At 32.5% G+C, this 18,856-nt stretch overlaps 1 protein-coding gene and 1 long non-coding RNA gene across 2 annotated transcripts in view; one reads left to right on the top strand and one right to left on the bottom strand.

The window, feature by feature from the left end:
- Window positions 1–899: 899 nt before the first annotated feature.
- LOC138338186 (uncharacterized) lies at window positions 900–2,271 on the top strand. Its single transcript, XR_011211609.1, has 2 exons — window positions 900–1,016; window positions 2,004–2,271. It is a non-coding gene; the product is annotated as an uncharacterized lncRNA (long non-coding RNA).
- A 1,326-nt stretch (window positions 2,272–3,597) lies between these two features.
- LOC101258186 (protein HUA2-LIKE 2) overlaps window positions 3,598–18,856 on the bottom strand; it is a 29,240-nt gene continuing 13,981 nt past the window's right edge. The window contains exons 11-19 of the mRNA XM_026033072.2: window positions 18,550–18,557; window positions 18,432–18,491; window positions 18,262–18,345; window positions 15,937–16,077; window positions 15,756–15,832; window positions 15,019–15,080; window positions 14,712–14,830; window positions 5,231–5,398; window positions 3,598–3,917 (exon numbers count right to left, since the gene is read on the bottom strand). Of these exons, the coding sequence (XP_025888857.1) occupies window positions 3,885–3,917; window positions 5,231–5,398; window positions 14,712–14,830; window positions 15,019–15,080; window positions 15,756–15,832; window positions 15,937–16,077; window positions 18,262–18,345; window positions 18,432–18,491; window positions 18,550–18,557 (752 nt within the window). The 3' untranslated portion in view covers window positions 3,598–3,884. The remainder of the gene's footprint in view (window positions 3,918–5,230; window positions 5,399–14,711; window positions 14,831–15,018; window positions 15,081–15,755; window positions 15,833–15,936; window positions 16,078–18,261; window positions 18,346–18,431; window positions 18,492–18,549; window positions 18,558–18,856) is intronic.

The raw sequence follows: 18,856 nt of genomic DNA, 5'->3' as shown, positions 1-18,856 counted from the left end.
TCCGAGGTTTGATTTGGAATATGACCTCCCAGGGTAAAATGATCTCAATCACCAGAGTATAGAGACTCAAAACTCCGATGTCAGCGAACCACTCAACGGCATTAAAATACACTTAGAATACTAGATTTAGTAGTTGAAGAAGAAGTCCATAAATTCTATTTAAAATGAGAGGAAATCCCTCAATTTAATAGAAAACAAAGGATAGTGCGAAAATGTTCTTATTGTGCCTTACCTGAAAGGTCACAAACCTTTGGAAAAGTCACAATCTTTCAGAAAGGTCATCACGTTTCATAAAAATCACAACTTTCCATAAAAGTCATTTTTCATAAAAGTCACAACTCTTCATAAAAGTCGCAACTCTTCATTTTCCATTCACACCTTTTTCAAAATTCAACATAACTTACATCTGACCAATTTGTCATAACTATCCACACCTATCAACGAACTATATTCGTTGGGTTTTCAAAGGTCTGAATGAAAAATAAAAAATTAGAATTTTTTTTGAAAATTTGTAATTTTTTTGAAAAATTGTGACATTTAAAGGATTGTACTTTTTTTAAAAAAGTGTGACTTTTTCAAAGAAACTTTCTGATAAGGCACAATAAGTATTGATTTACAGACCCGTGTTGTCTATAAACAGAGGGAGTTCCTCTTTCCAAAACAACGAATTTTCTGAACTCTTTCTTATACTGTAGAAACATTTTAATTTACGTTACTGCTTTTGAGTATTTGCTCATATTTTGATTTTAAGTAGCAATACATTGATGAGTAAAATCGGTTTATCATTAAATGATATATTTACATTAATATCGAGTACTTCAAGAACCCTCCAACACTCCCTCCATAATTATATGACTCACTCTAATATATATACACACACATGCTAAAGGGACTTAATATTTATCCATATAATCATGACCTGAAAGGTAGCTAGGTGTTTATGTACCATATGGACTGATACACAAATCCGCTATATATAGCAGGCACGTGTAGGGGATGAGAATCTCTATGACAAGGTAGATTAAAATTTTATGAAGAAAAAAATTTCAAATTTTCTGATTCATAGTTTATGTGATTATCGCATTTTAGTCCATCAGTGTATGAGATTTGTGTTTAAATATCAGGGTGGTACTTGTGTAGACCATCTTATATATGTTAAATATTGTGGATGAATTACTTGAAAGGTCTAATGAATCAGACATAGCTTGTCGTGCTAAGATTGTTCATGTTTATTATGCATATTTACACAAAGTTCAGCATGAAAGTCCAAACTATGCTATATTTTTTTTATTATTATATTGTATACTAATTGTTTTGTCAAATTATGATTACTAGGTAAGGCTGGTACATAGTTTTGGTGTTGAGACTTTCTATGATTTTCAGTGTTTAGAACATATATGATGAGATATATTTGAGTCAGGATGGCCAAGTTGGTGTAAGGCGAGAGTTTCAGGTACTGATCCAAAAGGGGTCGGGTGTTAGCATGAGAACTTGAGAGAGAATAGTAGGTTGGTGAACAAAATTAGTGATGGTCTTGTATTATGATTTGATATGAGAGTGACACAATAGGTAGGCTTGGGAAGTCTTAGGGTGACATAACAAGTAGGCTTAAGAAGCCTTAGAGTGATATAACAGATATACTTGGGAACTCTTAGGGTACTGGCATAACAGGTACACTTATGAAGCCTTAGAATTACATAAAAAGGTAGTCTTAGAGTAAAATAAAAAGTAGATTTGTGAAGCTTAGAGTAGAAAGATGGTCGAATTTTTAATGGTAGAGTTGGCAATGAAATGTATAAGGTAGGAGGCTGAGATCAAAATGTATTAGTTTATGGGTGTTGTACCTAGGATGGTAAAAGCATGTTGGTGTAGCTTTCATATTTCTGAATGTCTACTTTTTTAGTATGTGATCGATTTGAATCGACTTGATGATGTCTATCAATACGTATTATATATGTACTAATACTACTCTTGATATGAAATTTGTCATTGTTTGTTTGTAGGTTTTGGTGATGTTTCATTGGTGAGGAAGGTGGTAATCTCCACTAGATTCCACTCCTCTTTCCTTATGGTAGGAGTTGTATCTTATTTTTTTTTATAAATTATAACTCTTATACTTGTTTAGACTAGTTCCTTGGAGAATGTTAGTGTGTACTTTTGTAACCTTTAGTCATAAATCCAATTAATAGTAATTCCATAATTGCATATAGTGTTGGATTGTGTTTTATTCATTTTTCGCTTGTTATAATGAAATTTTTTATTGAGGGTGAATTTGATCTTGGATCGTAACAGTAGTTAAGTTATTTAATGAAGTAATATATATATATATATATATGTATATCTATATATAATATGTGAATAAACCAACAAAATACAATTCCAAAGAAGTATATAGTTTGTTTATAGGTACAAAAAGTTAGTTCCGTTGCAACAAACCTTTTAGCACATTTGGATTTTCTTTCACGTTTGAATTATTTTAGGTTTAAATCTACTCTTTTAGAACGTTTTTTCATAGATTTATCAATACGTTACAACTTACTTCTTGTTTATGAGGGAGTTCAAAATTAATATATCTATATACATACGAAAAATTTATCATAACATACGATATAACTTTTTACTGAGAAAAGCCCCCTAAAAACCCACGTGTGTCTGACCCTGTGTACAGTTCTAAAAGAGACAAAAGAAACTATGAATGAACATTAACTCAAAACGTTGACATCGAAATACTACTATTTTTAATACCAAAACCCTTAGAAAATCATGTGGTATTTTTCATTTTTTAAGAGTCAAACAATTTAAATTTGACTGTTAATTTGCACGTAAAATCGTCATTTTTAAAAATAAATTTATATATGTTAACCACATAAAAATAATATAAGTCACAATAATTGATATTTCAAAATAATTAAAGATTAATATGAAAAAGTTAAGGTAAAAAATAAACTTGTTTATATTTCGAAATTTAAAAAATGTTACACCAATTGAGACGAATGGAGTAACACTATTTAATTGAGTGCTCTTGTATTTCCAAAAATGCCCTTATAGGGTACATATTTTTTTGGGATATAAATGTTAATTACATCAATTTACTTGCTAGATAATTACTCTAATAATTTATTTATTTAGGAATCAACTTATAATCATACTAAAAGGAGAGAGAGAAACGAATCAAAAGGTAAAGAGAACCAAAATTACCAGGTTGAATTATTACTAGTATATAAAACTTGTTAAAAATGGTGAACACGGCGTGTTAAATAGACAGATTGAATTAAAATTGAAAATATTAAAATAAACTAAAAGAAAAATTGGATTGGATCGAAACCCAGCCAAATTTACTTTAAATTCAAATGGACTTAAAATGAGTTAGATCTTCACCCGTTTAATCTCAATAATTCTAATATATTATTACTATTTAAGTTTGAATCCACAATTTGAATTTCAATTTAAGATAAAATTTAAAAAAGAAAAAGTTACAAAAGGATAGATAAATTCTAAAAGATATAAAATAGATAGTAATTCATATCTTTATTATAGAAACATACATTACATCAATGTAAATAAAGAGTATAAAACGAATTAAAATTAAAAAATTACATTGGGCTCAATTGAAAATATTCTTAAAATAGATTAAGGCTCGAATAAGTTGAAATTAAACTTAATTTACATTATCTTGAACCAAATCCTTAAAATTTTGGACGGATGGTATAGTTCGATTTATTTTTGACACCGCTAAAATACAGAATATACAATATAATATTAGCACATACAAACAAAGTCACAAAGAGGAATGAATTTAAACTTAAAGAGCACACCAGCTATTAGCAAATACAATTTTGTCATAAAGCTTCTTCTACTGTCCTCTTTACTAAGATACAATCTTCTCAATTCTCCCCCAATGCCTTCTCGATATCTCCCTGCAACAAAATCCAAGCAAGATTTGTTACTTTAGTTGTTAAAACCATTTAAAGAGTGTCCAAGGACAAGCAGGCAGGAGCTAGGGGCGCGCAAGGGGTTCATCCGAGCTCAACATCAATTTTTATGTACATATATATAATAGAGGTTGAATCCGACCTGGTTCCATCAGTGAGGACAAGGAACACCCGATTTTTTCTTAACATGCAAATTTCAAGTATTTGAATAAATGTAAAAGATATGACTAGCCCACAATCTCTAGGCGAGCGGCGAGCAGCAGCAGCCTCTTGTATAGGGTTCCAAACCTATCTAAATAATAAGAGGAAATGGGCGTTCAGCCACTTGAACTACAAGTAGAAGGGCAAGCCAAGACTGACTTATAAGAAATTGCTGGCTTGAGATATCTAAAATGTAACAATTAGAAGATTTCCTCTAACCCAATTGGCAGTAATGTTTGTGTAGTACTCTATTTCCCTATACTAAGAGGCTAACAAGGTGGCGATAAGAACGCCTAGTAGTATGTCTATATATCATAATCTTTGCAAGAAATAATGAATGCAAACAAGCGATATAACAAATGCTTTACATTTCTGGTCTACACGGAAAGTCTATTAAATTCTCTATTGCTCCTTCCTTGGTTTTTTGTACTAAAAAACGTGTTCAGTTGTGTTATCAATTAAAGCATATTCTCAAGTTCAGCGGAATTCTTCTGAACAAACACTACTATCATTTCACAAACAGTTCTCTTCGTTTTTTTATTTTTTTTGCCATTCTTACAACTTTCCTCCATCTAGCAGTATAAAACTCTAATTTGTGTTACCGAGGCACGAGAAGACCAAACTATTATGTCATGGAGTGAAGGGCTATATAGGTATTGTTACAAAAGGACAAAATAATCCTAGCATGGGATGGAGAGTGATAAGGACCAAAGAACTTGAAAAGATGCTTGTGTATGATTTTGTCAAATCTTTCTGTGCTATGCTATCAACCATGACCATTTTATACCAAAAAAAAAAATATCCACGATAGTCATGGACTAAAAGGGATGGTGACCGAGGGAACAATCAACATTTGGCTTCATTAGAGAACAACTATATATAGGATAATCAAAGTGTGGTTTATCAATGTTCTAGAGGAGAATTGACAAGGTGCATTTACTCAAAACCACCGCAGAAGTGATACATTAAGAGAACTTATGATTATAAGCAAGGGAAGGATAACCACACGAACTTCAACATTAGTGTGGCTATTATGTTGCATTGTTTTGTGCTGTGTTGAGTGTATGTGTGTGAGTACATGAGAGAGAGAGAGAGACCTTGATTGATAAAGGTGGAGTGGTTGAGCCATAGCGCCGGATAACTTTCCCTTCCTTATCAACCAAAAACTTGGTGAAATTCCATTTGATACTTCTACTGAGAAAACCACCTTTGCTTGCTTTAAGGAATGTGTAGACTGGTGCCTCATTTGGACCATTAACTCGCACCTGAGAATCAAATTTTTGTGATTAAAGTGTGTTACTAAGTCCTCTATGTTGCAATCAAACAACAATATAAGCTTTATTCATATATTTTGGTTCAAAATCTTATTAAGACCGTCCTTGCACAGGGAAGATACACATAGTTCATAAACACACCAATACTTTAAGTATCTCAATCGGGGAATAATTTATTAAGCAGCATTTCTTTAGGGGGGGGGGGGGTTACTCAAGGATAAATGACATAATAAGTAGGGTACCCAATATCCAGAAGGCAAAGTAATTATTATCACATTCTTCCCCCTTATTATATCATAGATTTAAGTAGAGCCAAAATAACTTTGGTAGTCCATATCAAGCGATAGCAGAGTGGTGGTGATAACTCTTAATCGGAGTATTAGGAGAAATAGTCCAAGTATTATATGTTGTATTATTTAATACTATATTTTATAGAAGTTTTGGGTCAATTCATGGATTAGTTATACACCCCACATGGTATTAGAGAATGTATAACTAATACCTTCCATTTGGTGGTATTAGCTCTAAATACCACGGGACTAATCTAGATAAAGACAAAAATACCCCCTCCAACCCTTTTAATCATTTTGTTTATTTTTTTGATTTTATATTTTATATTTGTACTAATAAATTTATTTAAATAAATTAGCTTATAGATTTTATTATTTAGATACAATTTTTTTTTCTAAAATATGAGTTATTGAATCTATTAATTATTAATATAAAATATTATAATCCAACTAATATGCTAATGTTAGATGTATGTATTTAAGAACACTTCATAAATAAAATATTGTCTCTTAATGAAAGTCCATTAAATTACACAAGTAGTATAAAACAAGTGTGTGTGTGTGTATTATATATATATATATATATATATATATATATATATATATATATAGTTTAAATTATTTTGCTATGTTTATTTTTTTTTTAATTTTATGATAAAGAGTCTTTTTTTTAAAAACTTATTTATACAAAACAAAGTTCAATAAATTTTCTCTATAGATCATTATAGTAGTGTGAGCTTTTGAGATATTAACTCCAATTTATTAAGATGACAATTATTTATTCTCAAATAATTTAAGTGAAAATAGTGAACATGACAATAAAATTTCTATTCTCCTAGCAAGTTAAAAATGTTATAAACAATAATATTCTTCGTGAATTATCTATCTTGACTCAATTACATGAAATAGAAAATCTCATAATAACTCTAGGGTATAATTGAAAAAAGAAATTCATAAACTTTTAAACAATACACAAAATTAGGTAAGAAACAATGAACCAAACACTTGATAAAAATAATTCCTGCATTACCAATCCCTACATCATTGATCTTTGTACCAAATGAACCCCTTAAAAGTATTCAATCAATTGCAACCACTGCTTCCATTTTCGAACGTATATTTATCAGCTTAATGGATATTAACAATATAGCCAACTGTCTTCTTTTTTATGAAGTATATAGCCAAACTTTTTTCCACTACACTTTTCACAGACATTTTACAGACTATTTTTTGCTCTCTTTTTTTAAACGATGCAGTAGTATAACACCAAGATCCAATTACTATGTGCATCTTTTTGCAGAACAGAAAATTAAATAAAATATGAACATAACTCGAAACTGAATACTAAGGTGAAAAAATAGGAACAAGTTCAAAGAGAAAGAATGAGGGATATGTATAGCCAATATTTTAAAAAAAAGAAACGACAATATGAATTCAGTAGTAAAAACAGAGAGGAGTTCTGATTGTTCATGGCATACTTGAAGGCAATAATTAGCTAACTACAGAAAAAGGACATGCTAGCAATCTTGCAAAATACTCTCGAGGACAATAAAAATGGGAGAAGAGGATCCATATGGCTAAACCACAACACAGATAAAATGATCCATAAACTTCGACAATTACTCCAACTCATCTTTAGCCACAGATCAGTTGATTCTTGAACTTCTACAATTACTTTAATTCCTCTTCCACTCATGATTATATAAAGTGTAATCTCAACATTATCAACCCAAAAAAAAAAAAATTATAAGAAAAAAATAGTACATTAAGTGCAACACAACATTTGGCAGTTGTAAGTTATAACAGCATTTCAAAGTTTTCACATTACAGTTGCTCCTAGTTCAAACTCTATTTTACATTTTAGCCTACCTTGCAACTTGTCACTAGTTTACGTCAACATGATCTTGGGATCTCTGTAATTGCCTAACCCTATATTTTGATGCTTCGGTATCATAAATTGGCAGGAGGATTGGAATGAATTAAGAATCTCTCCATCTGAACTTTTACTGTTCTTCAGTTTTTTCCCGTCATTTCTCTCTCTTTTTCTTTGCAACTTCTGAACTACTTTGGGTTCCTTTGATTTGAATTGGCACTCTAGTTACAACTCGGAATCAAAGCATCACTTCCTAGAGCTAATGAACTGCACTAATGGTGACTGATTTGAAGCTTAAGGGTGTCGATCAAGGAACAAAGGAGCTTGAATTCAGCTTCAAGCCTTTATAATCAACAACTACAAAAGTTCTGGGAAGCTAGAAACATCTAACTGAAGATTTCAAGAAGAAGAAAAAGTTTCTTTGTATTTTTTGATGAATAAGCAACCTATGATAATGGGTACTTATGCAGTGAGCCCTAAGACTAAACAAGGAAAGATAATATTACATAACCAATTACAATCAATTCAAAGTGTCTTGGAAGCTTTAAAGGGTAAGAATGACGTTGATGTTCCTCCACGGTATTGAGGGTTTTCGTTTTTTTACACCACAAACTCCGGGAAACTCGATCTAGCTCTTAAATGTGTCTTTATAGGGTATTCCCTAACACATAAAAGGTACAAATGCTATCACCCTCCTTCTAGGAAATTCTTTGTCAACATGGGTGTTACCTTTTGAGAATTTGAGCCTTATTTCAGCATTAGAGATGGTTTTCTTAGTTCTATTGTTGAAAGTGAAAATGGAGAAAGAATTCAGGGGGAGGCTGATAACTTGATCGGTGAGAAATAGAGCAGAAGAAGTTATCATGCAATCTGCCGAACCGAATCTTGTTCTTCTCATGAATTATCAACATTTCCTAATGAGTTAGATTAGCATGTTGCTCACAGGAGAGGAGTAAGATTTTGCATCAAACACCCATTATATAACTTTGTTTCCTATAATTATTTGTCTCCTTTCCTATAGAGCCCCTCTGCCTTGCCTATTTCTTTTGTGTATACTCCCTAGAATTGGAGGGAAGCTTTTATACATTCTAAACGGAAGCAAGCTATGATTGAAGAAATGAAGGCCTTATCAAAGAATGAGATGTGGTAACTTGTGGCATCACCAGCGGACAAGAAGTTGGTTGTAAATAGGTTTTACTGTAAAACATAAAGCTAATGGTTCCATTGTTAGATTCAAAGCAAGATTGGTGGTTAAGGGGTTCACTCAGACTTATGGAATAGATTATCACGAGACATTTTCCCCTGTTGGAGTAGAATTCTTGTCTTGTGCAGCTAATCTTGATTGGGACTTGCAACAGTTTGATGTGAAGAATGCATTTCTTCATGGAGAGTTAGAAGAGGAGGTGTACAAGGATATTGCTACTGAACAAAGTCGAGGTGCGCGGACTCTTCACTTTCGATGCCGCACCCGTGTCGGATTCTCCAAAAAATACACTACTTTTGGCGAATCCGAAACGCACCCCTTGACATTATTGAAGAGTCCGAGCAACATAGATGCAGACTGAAGAAAGTGTAAGTTTTGGGTTTGGGTCGCCCTTGTGGATCGACCCGACCCGAACAAACCCAAGAATTTCTTTTCTGGATTAAAAAAAGGGAGAAAAAGATAAGTATAATTTTAAAAAAAGGGGTGGGAACAGTTACATAGAACAGTTACTATGTAACTGTTCCAATGTTAACAATCACACCTTTTTAAATTAATTATTTTCTTTCCTTTTCTTCAACGCTTCAGAAAGTAAAACAAACAAAAAGAACAACAAAAACTCTAAAATTTAGATTAAAGACATAATAAAACATTTAGTTTGTGAAACTATCTTTGTTTCCTAGTGATTCAAAGAAGGATTTGGAGCAAATCATTCGGTTCGTGAATTTTCATTCTGCTACAACAATCAAAGGTACAGAAATCTTGTACTAAACGTTGTTTAAATACTTTCAGAAAGCCTTGTACTGAATGAAGCAATCTCCTAGAGCTTGGTTTGATAGATTCTGCAAAGCAATGATATCCTTCAGCTACCAACAAAGCAATGTTGATCACACTCTCTTCATTAAACATCAAAAGGGTGAACTAACTCTTCTCATAGTTTATGTTGATGACATAGTAAAGACAGGAGATGACAAAGTGGAGATAATCCGATTGAAGAAGCTGTTGTTGGCATAGGAATTCAAGATCAAGGATATTGGAGAACTGCAATACTTCTTAGGATTTGAGGTTGCTAGATCAAACAGAAGAATCATTATTTCTCAAAGGAAGTATGTTTTTGACCCCTTGAAAGAAACTGGCATGAGAGGTTGCAAACCAGCAGAGTCTCCTAATGAAAGCAATCACAAATTACAGAGCAGAGTTGGAGAGTCCGTTGATAAAGAGATATCAGAGGTTGGTTGGAAGACCCATTTGTCTCTATCACACTAGACCAGATATAGGCTATTCAATTAGACTGGTGAGTCAGTCCATGCACGATCCCCCCTCCCCCCCCCCCCCCCAAGATTCTAATATGCAAGCTGTCTTTCACATTTTGCGGTATCTGAATTTGTCTCCAGTGGAAGGTCTACTCTCTCCAGACACGGTCCCCACCAAATAGAAGACTTAACAGATGCGGATAGGGCTGGATCTCCAGATAACAAAAGATCTACATCTGATTATTGTACAATTGTAGGAGGAAACCTAGTTAATTGGAGAAGCAAAAAGCAAACTGCAGTTGCTAAATCAAGTGCGGAGGTAGAATATAGAGCTATTGCGCAGGGTGTTTGTGAACTTTTGTGGTTATAAAAGCTTCTACAGGAATTGAGATTGTATGAAAAAAGGAACTTTCCTTGTATTGTAACAAGAAGGTTGGAATCAGTATGGCTGAAAATCCAGTCCAACATGACCGAACAAAGCATATTGAAATTGATCAACACATCATCAAAGAAAAAGTTATGAGTGGTATGTCCGTTAGTGATTACTAAACAAATGTGAACACATCATTGGTCCGATGTCGGGTCGGTGGATAAGATTATGACACGTGTATATCCGTTAGTATAAAGGGTATATATGCTCTAGTTTTTGGATGACAGGGGCACCTATGTCACAAAAGCATGATGGAGGGTATTATAATACCATTAATGATAGTTCGGGGGTATATTTGTCCTTTTTCCCTATTTATAACGAGTGAGTGCTCTTTACATTTGTTACGTTAAATTTCTTTTGGAATTCTAAACATCAACAAATTAACTTTTAGCTTACTCAGTTACATGTGCCTTTCTCAATTTTGCTTTGTCCTTGTCTTTCTTATATCATGAAAATCTACTAAACTATGAATAAATCAGAAATGTCAGCTAATGAAAATTCTTCCCTATAATTAAATATCAAGCTAATGGTTACACTTAATTGGTATAGTTTCTTTTTATTCCGCTTCAACTAAATTAACTTTTAGCTTATTCAGTTACATGTACCTAGCTTCAAGTTGTCTTCTATTAGAGACCCCAACAGTCATATTGGTTGCTAAGTGATTGTGCAGTAATGGAGGTATTAATATGCTTCTCACAAGATAATGTATAAAATATATCTAGATAATTGTGAATATTATTCAATATCTATTTCAGAGAATTGACGAAGTCGGATAACAGGCTGAGCATTGTCATCCACATTCTCCTCTCACATGAACACAAGTGAATCATATTTTTGAAGTTTTTACGCTTCACCTTTAATTACCCATTTCTATTTCTTCCACATGCTTAGGATATTGTCTCATTAAAAAAATTGCATGTTTTATGTCTATTTGTTTCTGTTAAATTTTATGAACTATAAATCTATCACTAGGCCGTGAAATTCTCACACACTGACGGTGATCTTTTTTAAATTCTCTATTTCTTCAACCTTTACATTATGCTTCCAAGTTGATACACTTCTCTTCCTACTAAGAGATCTAGGAATTAAGAGGCTATGATAAAATTTGATTCCTCATCATGTTACAGTATAATTTTTAAAAGTATTTAGCTTCAACTTTTAATTCTGTAGATTACAAGTGCAGCAACAATTGTACAAGAAATTGATTATAACTTACCATTTACCAGGACATGTAACTGGCGAAGCTTTTGCTTAGGAGGGTCAAATTTCTTCAAGTTTCTAACAAAATTCGTGTCATCCTCATTATTTCAAAAAAAATCCAGTATGAGTTTTACCATAGTTGTTGTGTGTTCAAAATAATTCGTGACGCATCTCAAAGGAATTATATGCTTCTAAATTTTAATAGGTAACTACTTTGCCGATAAGATGAAAAAAAATGTGACAGTAAATCTAGAGTACATATTATAACTTTGTATATAATTCACTTTCAATTAATCTTTGTTGCCTTTTTAATTTTTTTTCTTTTGGATAGTGTATAATCAATGGGTGCTAAAATGATAATAGATAGCTACTTTGCCTTTTTATTCGTCAGATTTATAGTTCTTATTTTTTAGCTCAATTTACAAGTTACTAACAAAGTATTGCATTCATGAAACCTTTACCCTATTAATTTGTCTTTTGTTACTCAAAAACATTTCAATAATCTTGTGTGATTATGCAAAATCTATATCTCAACAATCTTGATTATGCACAATCTTGTACTAAATAGTTTGGTATACACGTGCAACGTATGTGTCCAAAAACTAATAGCTTAATATAGGAGTAGAACAATATTGTATTGATTTTAATTGATTATGTGATATTCTTTCCTTATTTAGTTTTAGGACTCATTTTATAAGCACCCATTCTCATGGGTATTCATCAAGAAATACAAAGAAACTTTTTCTTCTTCTTGAGATCTTCAATTCCATTACATCTTTCAAACAGATCCTCCTACCACTCCTCTATAACCTATGGATAAGGTGAAGAAGAACAATTTAAAAAGAGCACTAGGCAGGATAAAAATGCAGGTTAATAATGAGATGCTGAAGGGGTTTTGAAATCAGTGACTAGGTTTATACAAAGTTACAAACCACTAGGCAATCCTTAATGCCTGTCAGGAAGAACTCGACGTTTCCTCTGAATATTTTGGGTGAGATTGGAAGCAGAAGCAGCAATTGTTTTCAGAAAACAGGATTTGGCTAAGGATTGCCACCTATGATTTGCAACTGCTAGTATAATTAAAGATTCCTCAAATGTTTCATGTCTAACAGCTGAAAAAGAGGATTGGATAGAACTCAACTCCTTTCAACTGACTTACCAGTTTGCACCCCCAATGGACCACCCTTGATCAATGCAATTGCAATACTTGAACACAACTAAACAGGTTATAGTTCAGTAGGTGAATCTATTACCAAAAAGCCCAGATGAATATCATATTTTTCTTTGCTCTCAATTTCCAGATTTTAAACCTCAAGGACAAGTTCTTTCTGAAGGAGACAGGAACATATAATACTTTAAGCTTGAAAAGTAAGTGCACATTTGGCCGTTACAACTGTATTTCCAGGGTTCAACTTAACAAAATTTCAGTTTAGTCCTGGCCTCTAAGGTCACATATTATTTATCATATTACCCTGATCGCAAACAGCCTCTCTGCCCCCCAGAATGGTAGGTAAGGTCTGCGTACATCCTAACCCATTCCCCTACCCCCACCCCCACCCCTCCCCTGCCCCCCAAGACCCCACTTGTGAGATTACTGGGTATGTTGTTGTCATCGAAAAATTCTTACTACTGATTTCGGTGTGAGTGAGGTTGAGATCGTCACAACTGCCTGAACCTAAGCAGCATCTTTCTTCTTTGAACCTTTTTCTCTCTTTCAAAATTCATTCAATTTTTTTCTCACTTTGCAAATTTTGCAGCTGTACTCATTCTTTCGATTTGAATTAGAGCCCCTCATTAGACAGTCAAATGCCTTTGCCTTCCGTACTTTCTACTTCATTTGTCCTTCTTTCATGTACAAACTGTTTGCATTTGACAAAACTAGTGAGGGTGTTAACCAGAAGTTTGCACTAAAAGCGCCCTAAAAAGTAAGTGTTTTAACAGTAAATGGAAGACAGAATATATGCATGGTAAATATAGCCATCATAAGAAAAGTGAATTTGAAGTGAGACTACACGAGTTTGTTGTGCATAAACGTAGACAATTCAGATATCTAGACTCGATATCTAGGAGAATAGTTAGATAGATGAAGATGTAACACATAATTGAAATAGGACGGTGAAATAGAGAAGTCTTACTAGAGTAGTATGCGATAGAAGAATACCTATTAAAGTGAAAGACAAGTTCTATTGAACAGTGGCAAACAACAATGTATCACCGGAGTGAATGTTAGGCCTTTAAGGTCTAGCATATCCACAAGATTAGTGTCATAGATGTATGACAATACAAGATCAGATAAATCTAGAAAAGACGTGTGTAAAAGGCACAAATTTACACAAAGTTTCAGAAAAAAGGCACAAATCTACACTGTAAGAGCATAAAATAAGAGAAGGTTGTTAGAGAGTATTGGAGCTAACATAATCACTTTTTGCATAATTAAAAGGTTGTTTGAGATAGTTTTGCCATGTCCTACATACACTTCCAGATAAACTGGTCCTTGGGTGTGAAACCAAGATAATTGGAAGTGTTAAGAGAGAGGAGATGGAGCTAAATCGTGTGGAAAGAAGTTATCTCGAAAAATCTATGAAATTTTGAAAGCTATGTAGACTTAGCCAAAAAGTAGAATACAGTGTAAGAAAAAGATTCTATGTAGACAATAGCACCTAGTTGGGATTATGATTTACCCATCTTGTTTGTTTACATTATGTCCAACATTTTCAAGAAGCCTTTTTAATCTTGTCCAAGATATACACATAGGTAGGAGTGCACTTCTAGTGTAAAAAAAATCTAAATTATTAAGTATTGGAATTAAGCATATCAAAAATTAAGTGGAACAAATGGTGAGGATTGATATTGCATATCCCAACTAGCTTGGGATTGAAGTTAAGTGAAATAGATAACGAGGATTCAAAGATCCTAAACATGTGATTATAACTTGTGTAAGCCAAGGTACCTATAGGAGGATTATAAAAGTGTAACAAAAAACAATGTGAGTCATGACAATAGAGTGAAATGACCGTTGATATTCAGATAATGCTTGCTATCATTCTATTTGCTTACCTTTTGGAAAATGGGATATTCTGCGCTAAATCTTGTGCAAGCAAATTCTTGAGCTTGCTCACTTGTACCAGGTTCTTGCTTCAAAAATTGGTTGCAGGGGAAGGCCAAGACTTCAAAATCTGATAACTCAATACAAAAATATATATGTATAAGGGTTTCTTTAGAGGCACCAATAAACTTCTATCAAGAGTGAACAAACTTTCAGAGAAATAAAATATTGAAAGACTACAACATCATACCCAATGAAATCCCACAAGTGGGGTCGGGGGGGAAAGAGTACTTACAAGATAGTTAACATAGCACCCACCTTTATCCTTGTATTCGTTGTAGAGTTGAGTCAATTGGGTATAATTTGTGCTTGTGAACCCACTGTTTCAGCCAACATAAAAACATTATCACCAAATGCAGAAGGAGTCAAAGAACAGAAAAATAGTAAATATGTCGGATTTGAAAGTGATTAGGACGTCGCAGAAGCTTATAAATGCAAATCAAGACGAAGATAAATTAGATGACAAAAAGTTATACTAAAAACATAAAATTATTATATGGTTTGACCAATTGGCCTATGTATGAAAACTAATATAAAAGAAAAAGATTAAAATTGTTGAGAGAAATCTCCCCTAAACAAAACTCTTTAACGATTACATTGTGGATGATACCAGAAGAAGGATCTTCAATTTATAGAATTTCAAATGTTTCATCTAAGGAAAGAATAACCAAAAATGGAAAAGGATTATATTTTCTTATAGCAAAAGTTAAGCCTATATGGTAATATTTTCACTTTCTTTTTGAAAAAAAAAGTAAAACTTAAAATATGGTAAGAAATTCATGTCAAAAACCCTAACAAAATGCTTGAAGTTTTGGATTCTTAATTGACATGACAAAAAAAACAGAAAACCAGTAAAAATATAGCTTTAAAGTTGGATTCTTGAATTGACATGAAAAAGGAACAAGAAAAAACCAGTAGAAATATAGTTAAAGTTGGATTCTTGAATTGAAAAAGAACAAAAAAACAAAATAATCAAGAAATGAAGAGAGAAGAACCATTTAGAGGCAACATTAACAACAAGAAGCACTTTTCCCTTATAGATGCTTAGGTCTACATTTTTCCCTTTGCTGTCCTGGAAACAAGAAGAGAGAAAAAAAACAAGAATTAGATAACAAATAAACAACCATCAACAAAGAAAAAAGGAAGCAGGTGCATAAAGGGGTGTAAAGGAATCACCTTTACAGTAAATTCATAGATTGATTTCTGTGGAACTGATTTGGAAGCTCCCATTTTTGTATTAAGACCAATATAAAAGTCTACCTCAGAATTGGGTTTAACAAGACAAGGGAGAGGGATTCCAAAGGTAACAGCTTTTGGTTATCTGAATTTCTTGAATGTGAATACAGTTAGGACCTAATTTTTCCCATGTTGTCATTTTGTATAAATCATTACCAATTTATGCTCTAAGGTGGGTGGTCCCAATTATTATGATTTTTTCTACGACTTTACATAATGTCATATATTCATAAATGATACGGCAAAAATATAGATAGAACTATTATGAAAAAGTAAGCATGTGAAAAAAAATATATTAAAATAGTAATACTATCACATCAAATATGTCATTATTATAAAATGTAATTTTTTGTTGGTATTTAATGATGAACTTAGATAATATAACACATTATTATATTAGGAGAAAAAGGTCAAATATGCCCTTAAACTATTTGAAAAGGTCTAGATATATCCTCCGTTTAAAATTTGGTTCACTCATGCCCTCATCGTCCAACTTTTAGTCCGAATATGTCCTTATGGACGTTCGTTGTCATGTTGGACAGATCCAACTTATCTTTTTATTTCTTGAAATGTCACATGGAATTGTCATGTCATTTTGACGTTATCACATGACATTTATATGAAAATGAAAAGATATTCGTACTCATAAACACCTAATTCGACCCTTAAATCAACTTCTTTTAAATTTACTATCCGATCCATTTTTAACAATTTTATTTAATTTTATTTTTTCGATAAATCTTGAAAATGAGTAATTGATTAATAAAAATATAAAATTAACGCCAAAAATTCACAAATAAATATAGTAACCTTAAATCTAACATTTTCATATTTTTTTTAAAAATTTTTTATTTTTTGGATAAATCGCGAAAATGAATAATTTGATTAATAAAAGAATACGAAAAGTATGAAAAAAATATAAATCAACGCCAAAAATTCACAAATAAATATTGTAACATTTCATTCTACAATTTTTTAAAAATTTTTATTTTTTCCGACAAATCCTGAAAATGAGTAATTTATTAATAAAAGGGGGGAAATATGAAAACAAAATAAAAAAAAAATTTACGTCAAAATTCATAAATAAATATAGCAACCTTAAATTCAATAATTTCACAAATAAATATAATAACCTTTTCCCTTGTATTTAAATTAACAATTCAATATAATGCAATGGTATAATACATAAATATATCTTTTAACTTCACCTCATTTTATATATATGTCAACCAACTTTGAATATAACTTGTTTAAGATTGAACATGTGTGTTACGTGACATCCTAATTCCTACACACTGACTTACATATATTATGTCACATATGAGACGTGAGACTTTTCAATACGAATTTAATTGTAATACTCAAACATAGATACCGAACTGAAATGCTTTAAAAGAAGGAAAAAATTGACAGTGCTAACAATAGAGTATTCTTCTAAAGCAAGACTTTTATCTACTTTTAACGTGTTACGACGATAATTAAAGTCAATTCATATCTTGTTAGTCTACTTCATATTTTAAAAATAAATTGTGACCAGGAAGCTGGTCTAAATCTGCCAAAGGTATTATAAATCCATATTTTACTACAAGTTTTCAAAGTTATGTTGTGTCTTTATTTATTCTGCTTGTAGGACTGTTCTTTTTACTTTCAAAAACAGCTTTTTTTCTTTCAGAAAAACAGAAGAATAACATATTCACTACACTAACCTCTATCTCAACACTATCCATCCATCGTTTTTGTTCCTCCAATGTAGGTGGTGAAGTCAGTGGAACGATAGCTTCTTACAGAAATAGACACCGGCAGTGATGGCTGGTTCTAGCATGTAATAACAGGCTAAGAATACTTGAAACAATAATGTACACCAGTCTCAAACCAAGCATAGTATATTTTGCTACCAAGAGCAAACACAATTTTAATTTATCACCTTATGATTTCAGCTTCACAATTCTGGTTACACTGAATGAGGTGAGTTCCTCCAGAATGTACAGGTATCATGTGAGACTTCTATAACAATGAGTGCACATGATGACAGTAATAACCTGAAATGCCCTAACTATTGCCAAAATGTTGTTGACGGACCTCACCTCTTATAGTAACTACTAGGAGAGCAGAGACCATAAACAGAATAACTAAAGGAAGAAAAAAAAAACAATATAAATTAAATATACAAAACTCAGCTGCCTAGGAATATGCTACAGAGCTCTCTAGATGATGGATTATCCCCCTCTACAATTGCAAAGGAACGCTAAGATACATATATACAACCATGAACTGCGTCGCTGTTCTCTCCTTCAGTGCACACCTCTGCCCACAAATTACTCTCAGATTAGTATAAACAAGCCGCACTACCTGCAAAAATAGGTCAGGTATAAGAACAATCGAAGAACATTTAACCACTGTCTGAAACTGTTCATTTCTTAACAAAGTAGCAGTACCAGCAGCTGTAGCTTCCACTCTTGCGTCGTCATCTTATCTTGGTCTCCAAAAGCCAGGACCTGCACAGCAGAAGCCACTATTCTAAGTATTGTGTACAAAGTCCTTGGGAAAAAATACCTTCCCCTCTGTCGCATTGATAAAATTTTCTAAGAAAATAGAAAGAGCAAGGCAACCCACAAAAGTAATAAGCTGACACCCTACTTCTACTTCTCTCTTTATTACTTGGAATCTTCACTTATTTATTGTTCAATTTCACATTGAAAGGTCATATGATATTTCTGGCCACTTAAATGCTTAACTGTTTTGTTTTCCACCATCAACTTCATCCTATCTACAATTTCAGTAGGCTATAATGTAGATGAATTTGTTTGGCTATTTAACAGCAAAGCTTTAAACAAAACAACAGAGTAATAGAGGAAGCACA

The sequence above is a fragment of the Solanum lycopersicum genome, chromosome 9 (assembly GCF_036512215.1).
Source record: "Solanum lycopersicum chromosome 9, SLM_r2.1".
NCBI lineage: Eukaryota > Viridiplantae > Streptophyta > Magnoliopsida > Solanales > Solanaceae > Solanum > Solanum lycopersicum.
This window is presented reverse-complemented; position numbering and strand designations above follow the sequence as displayed.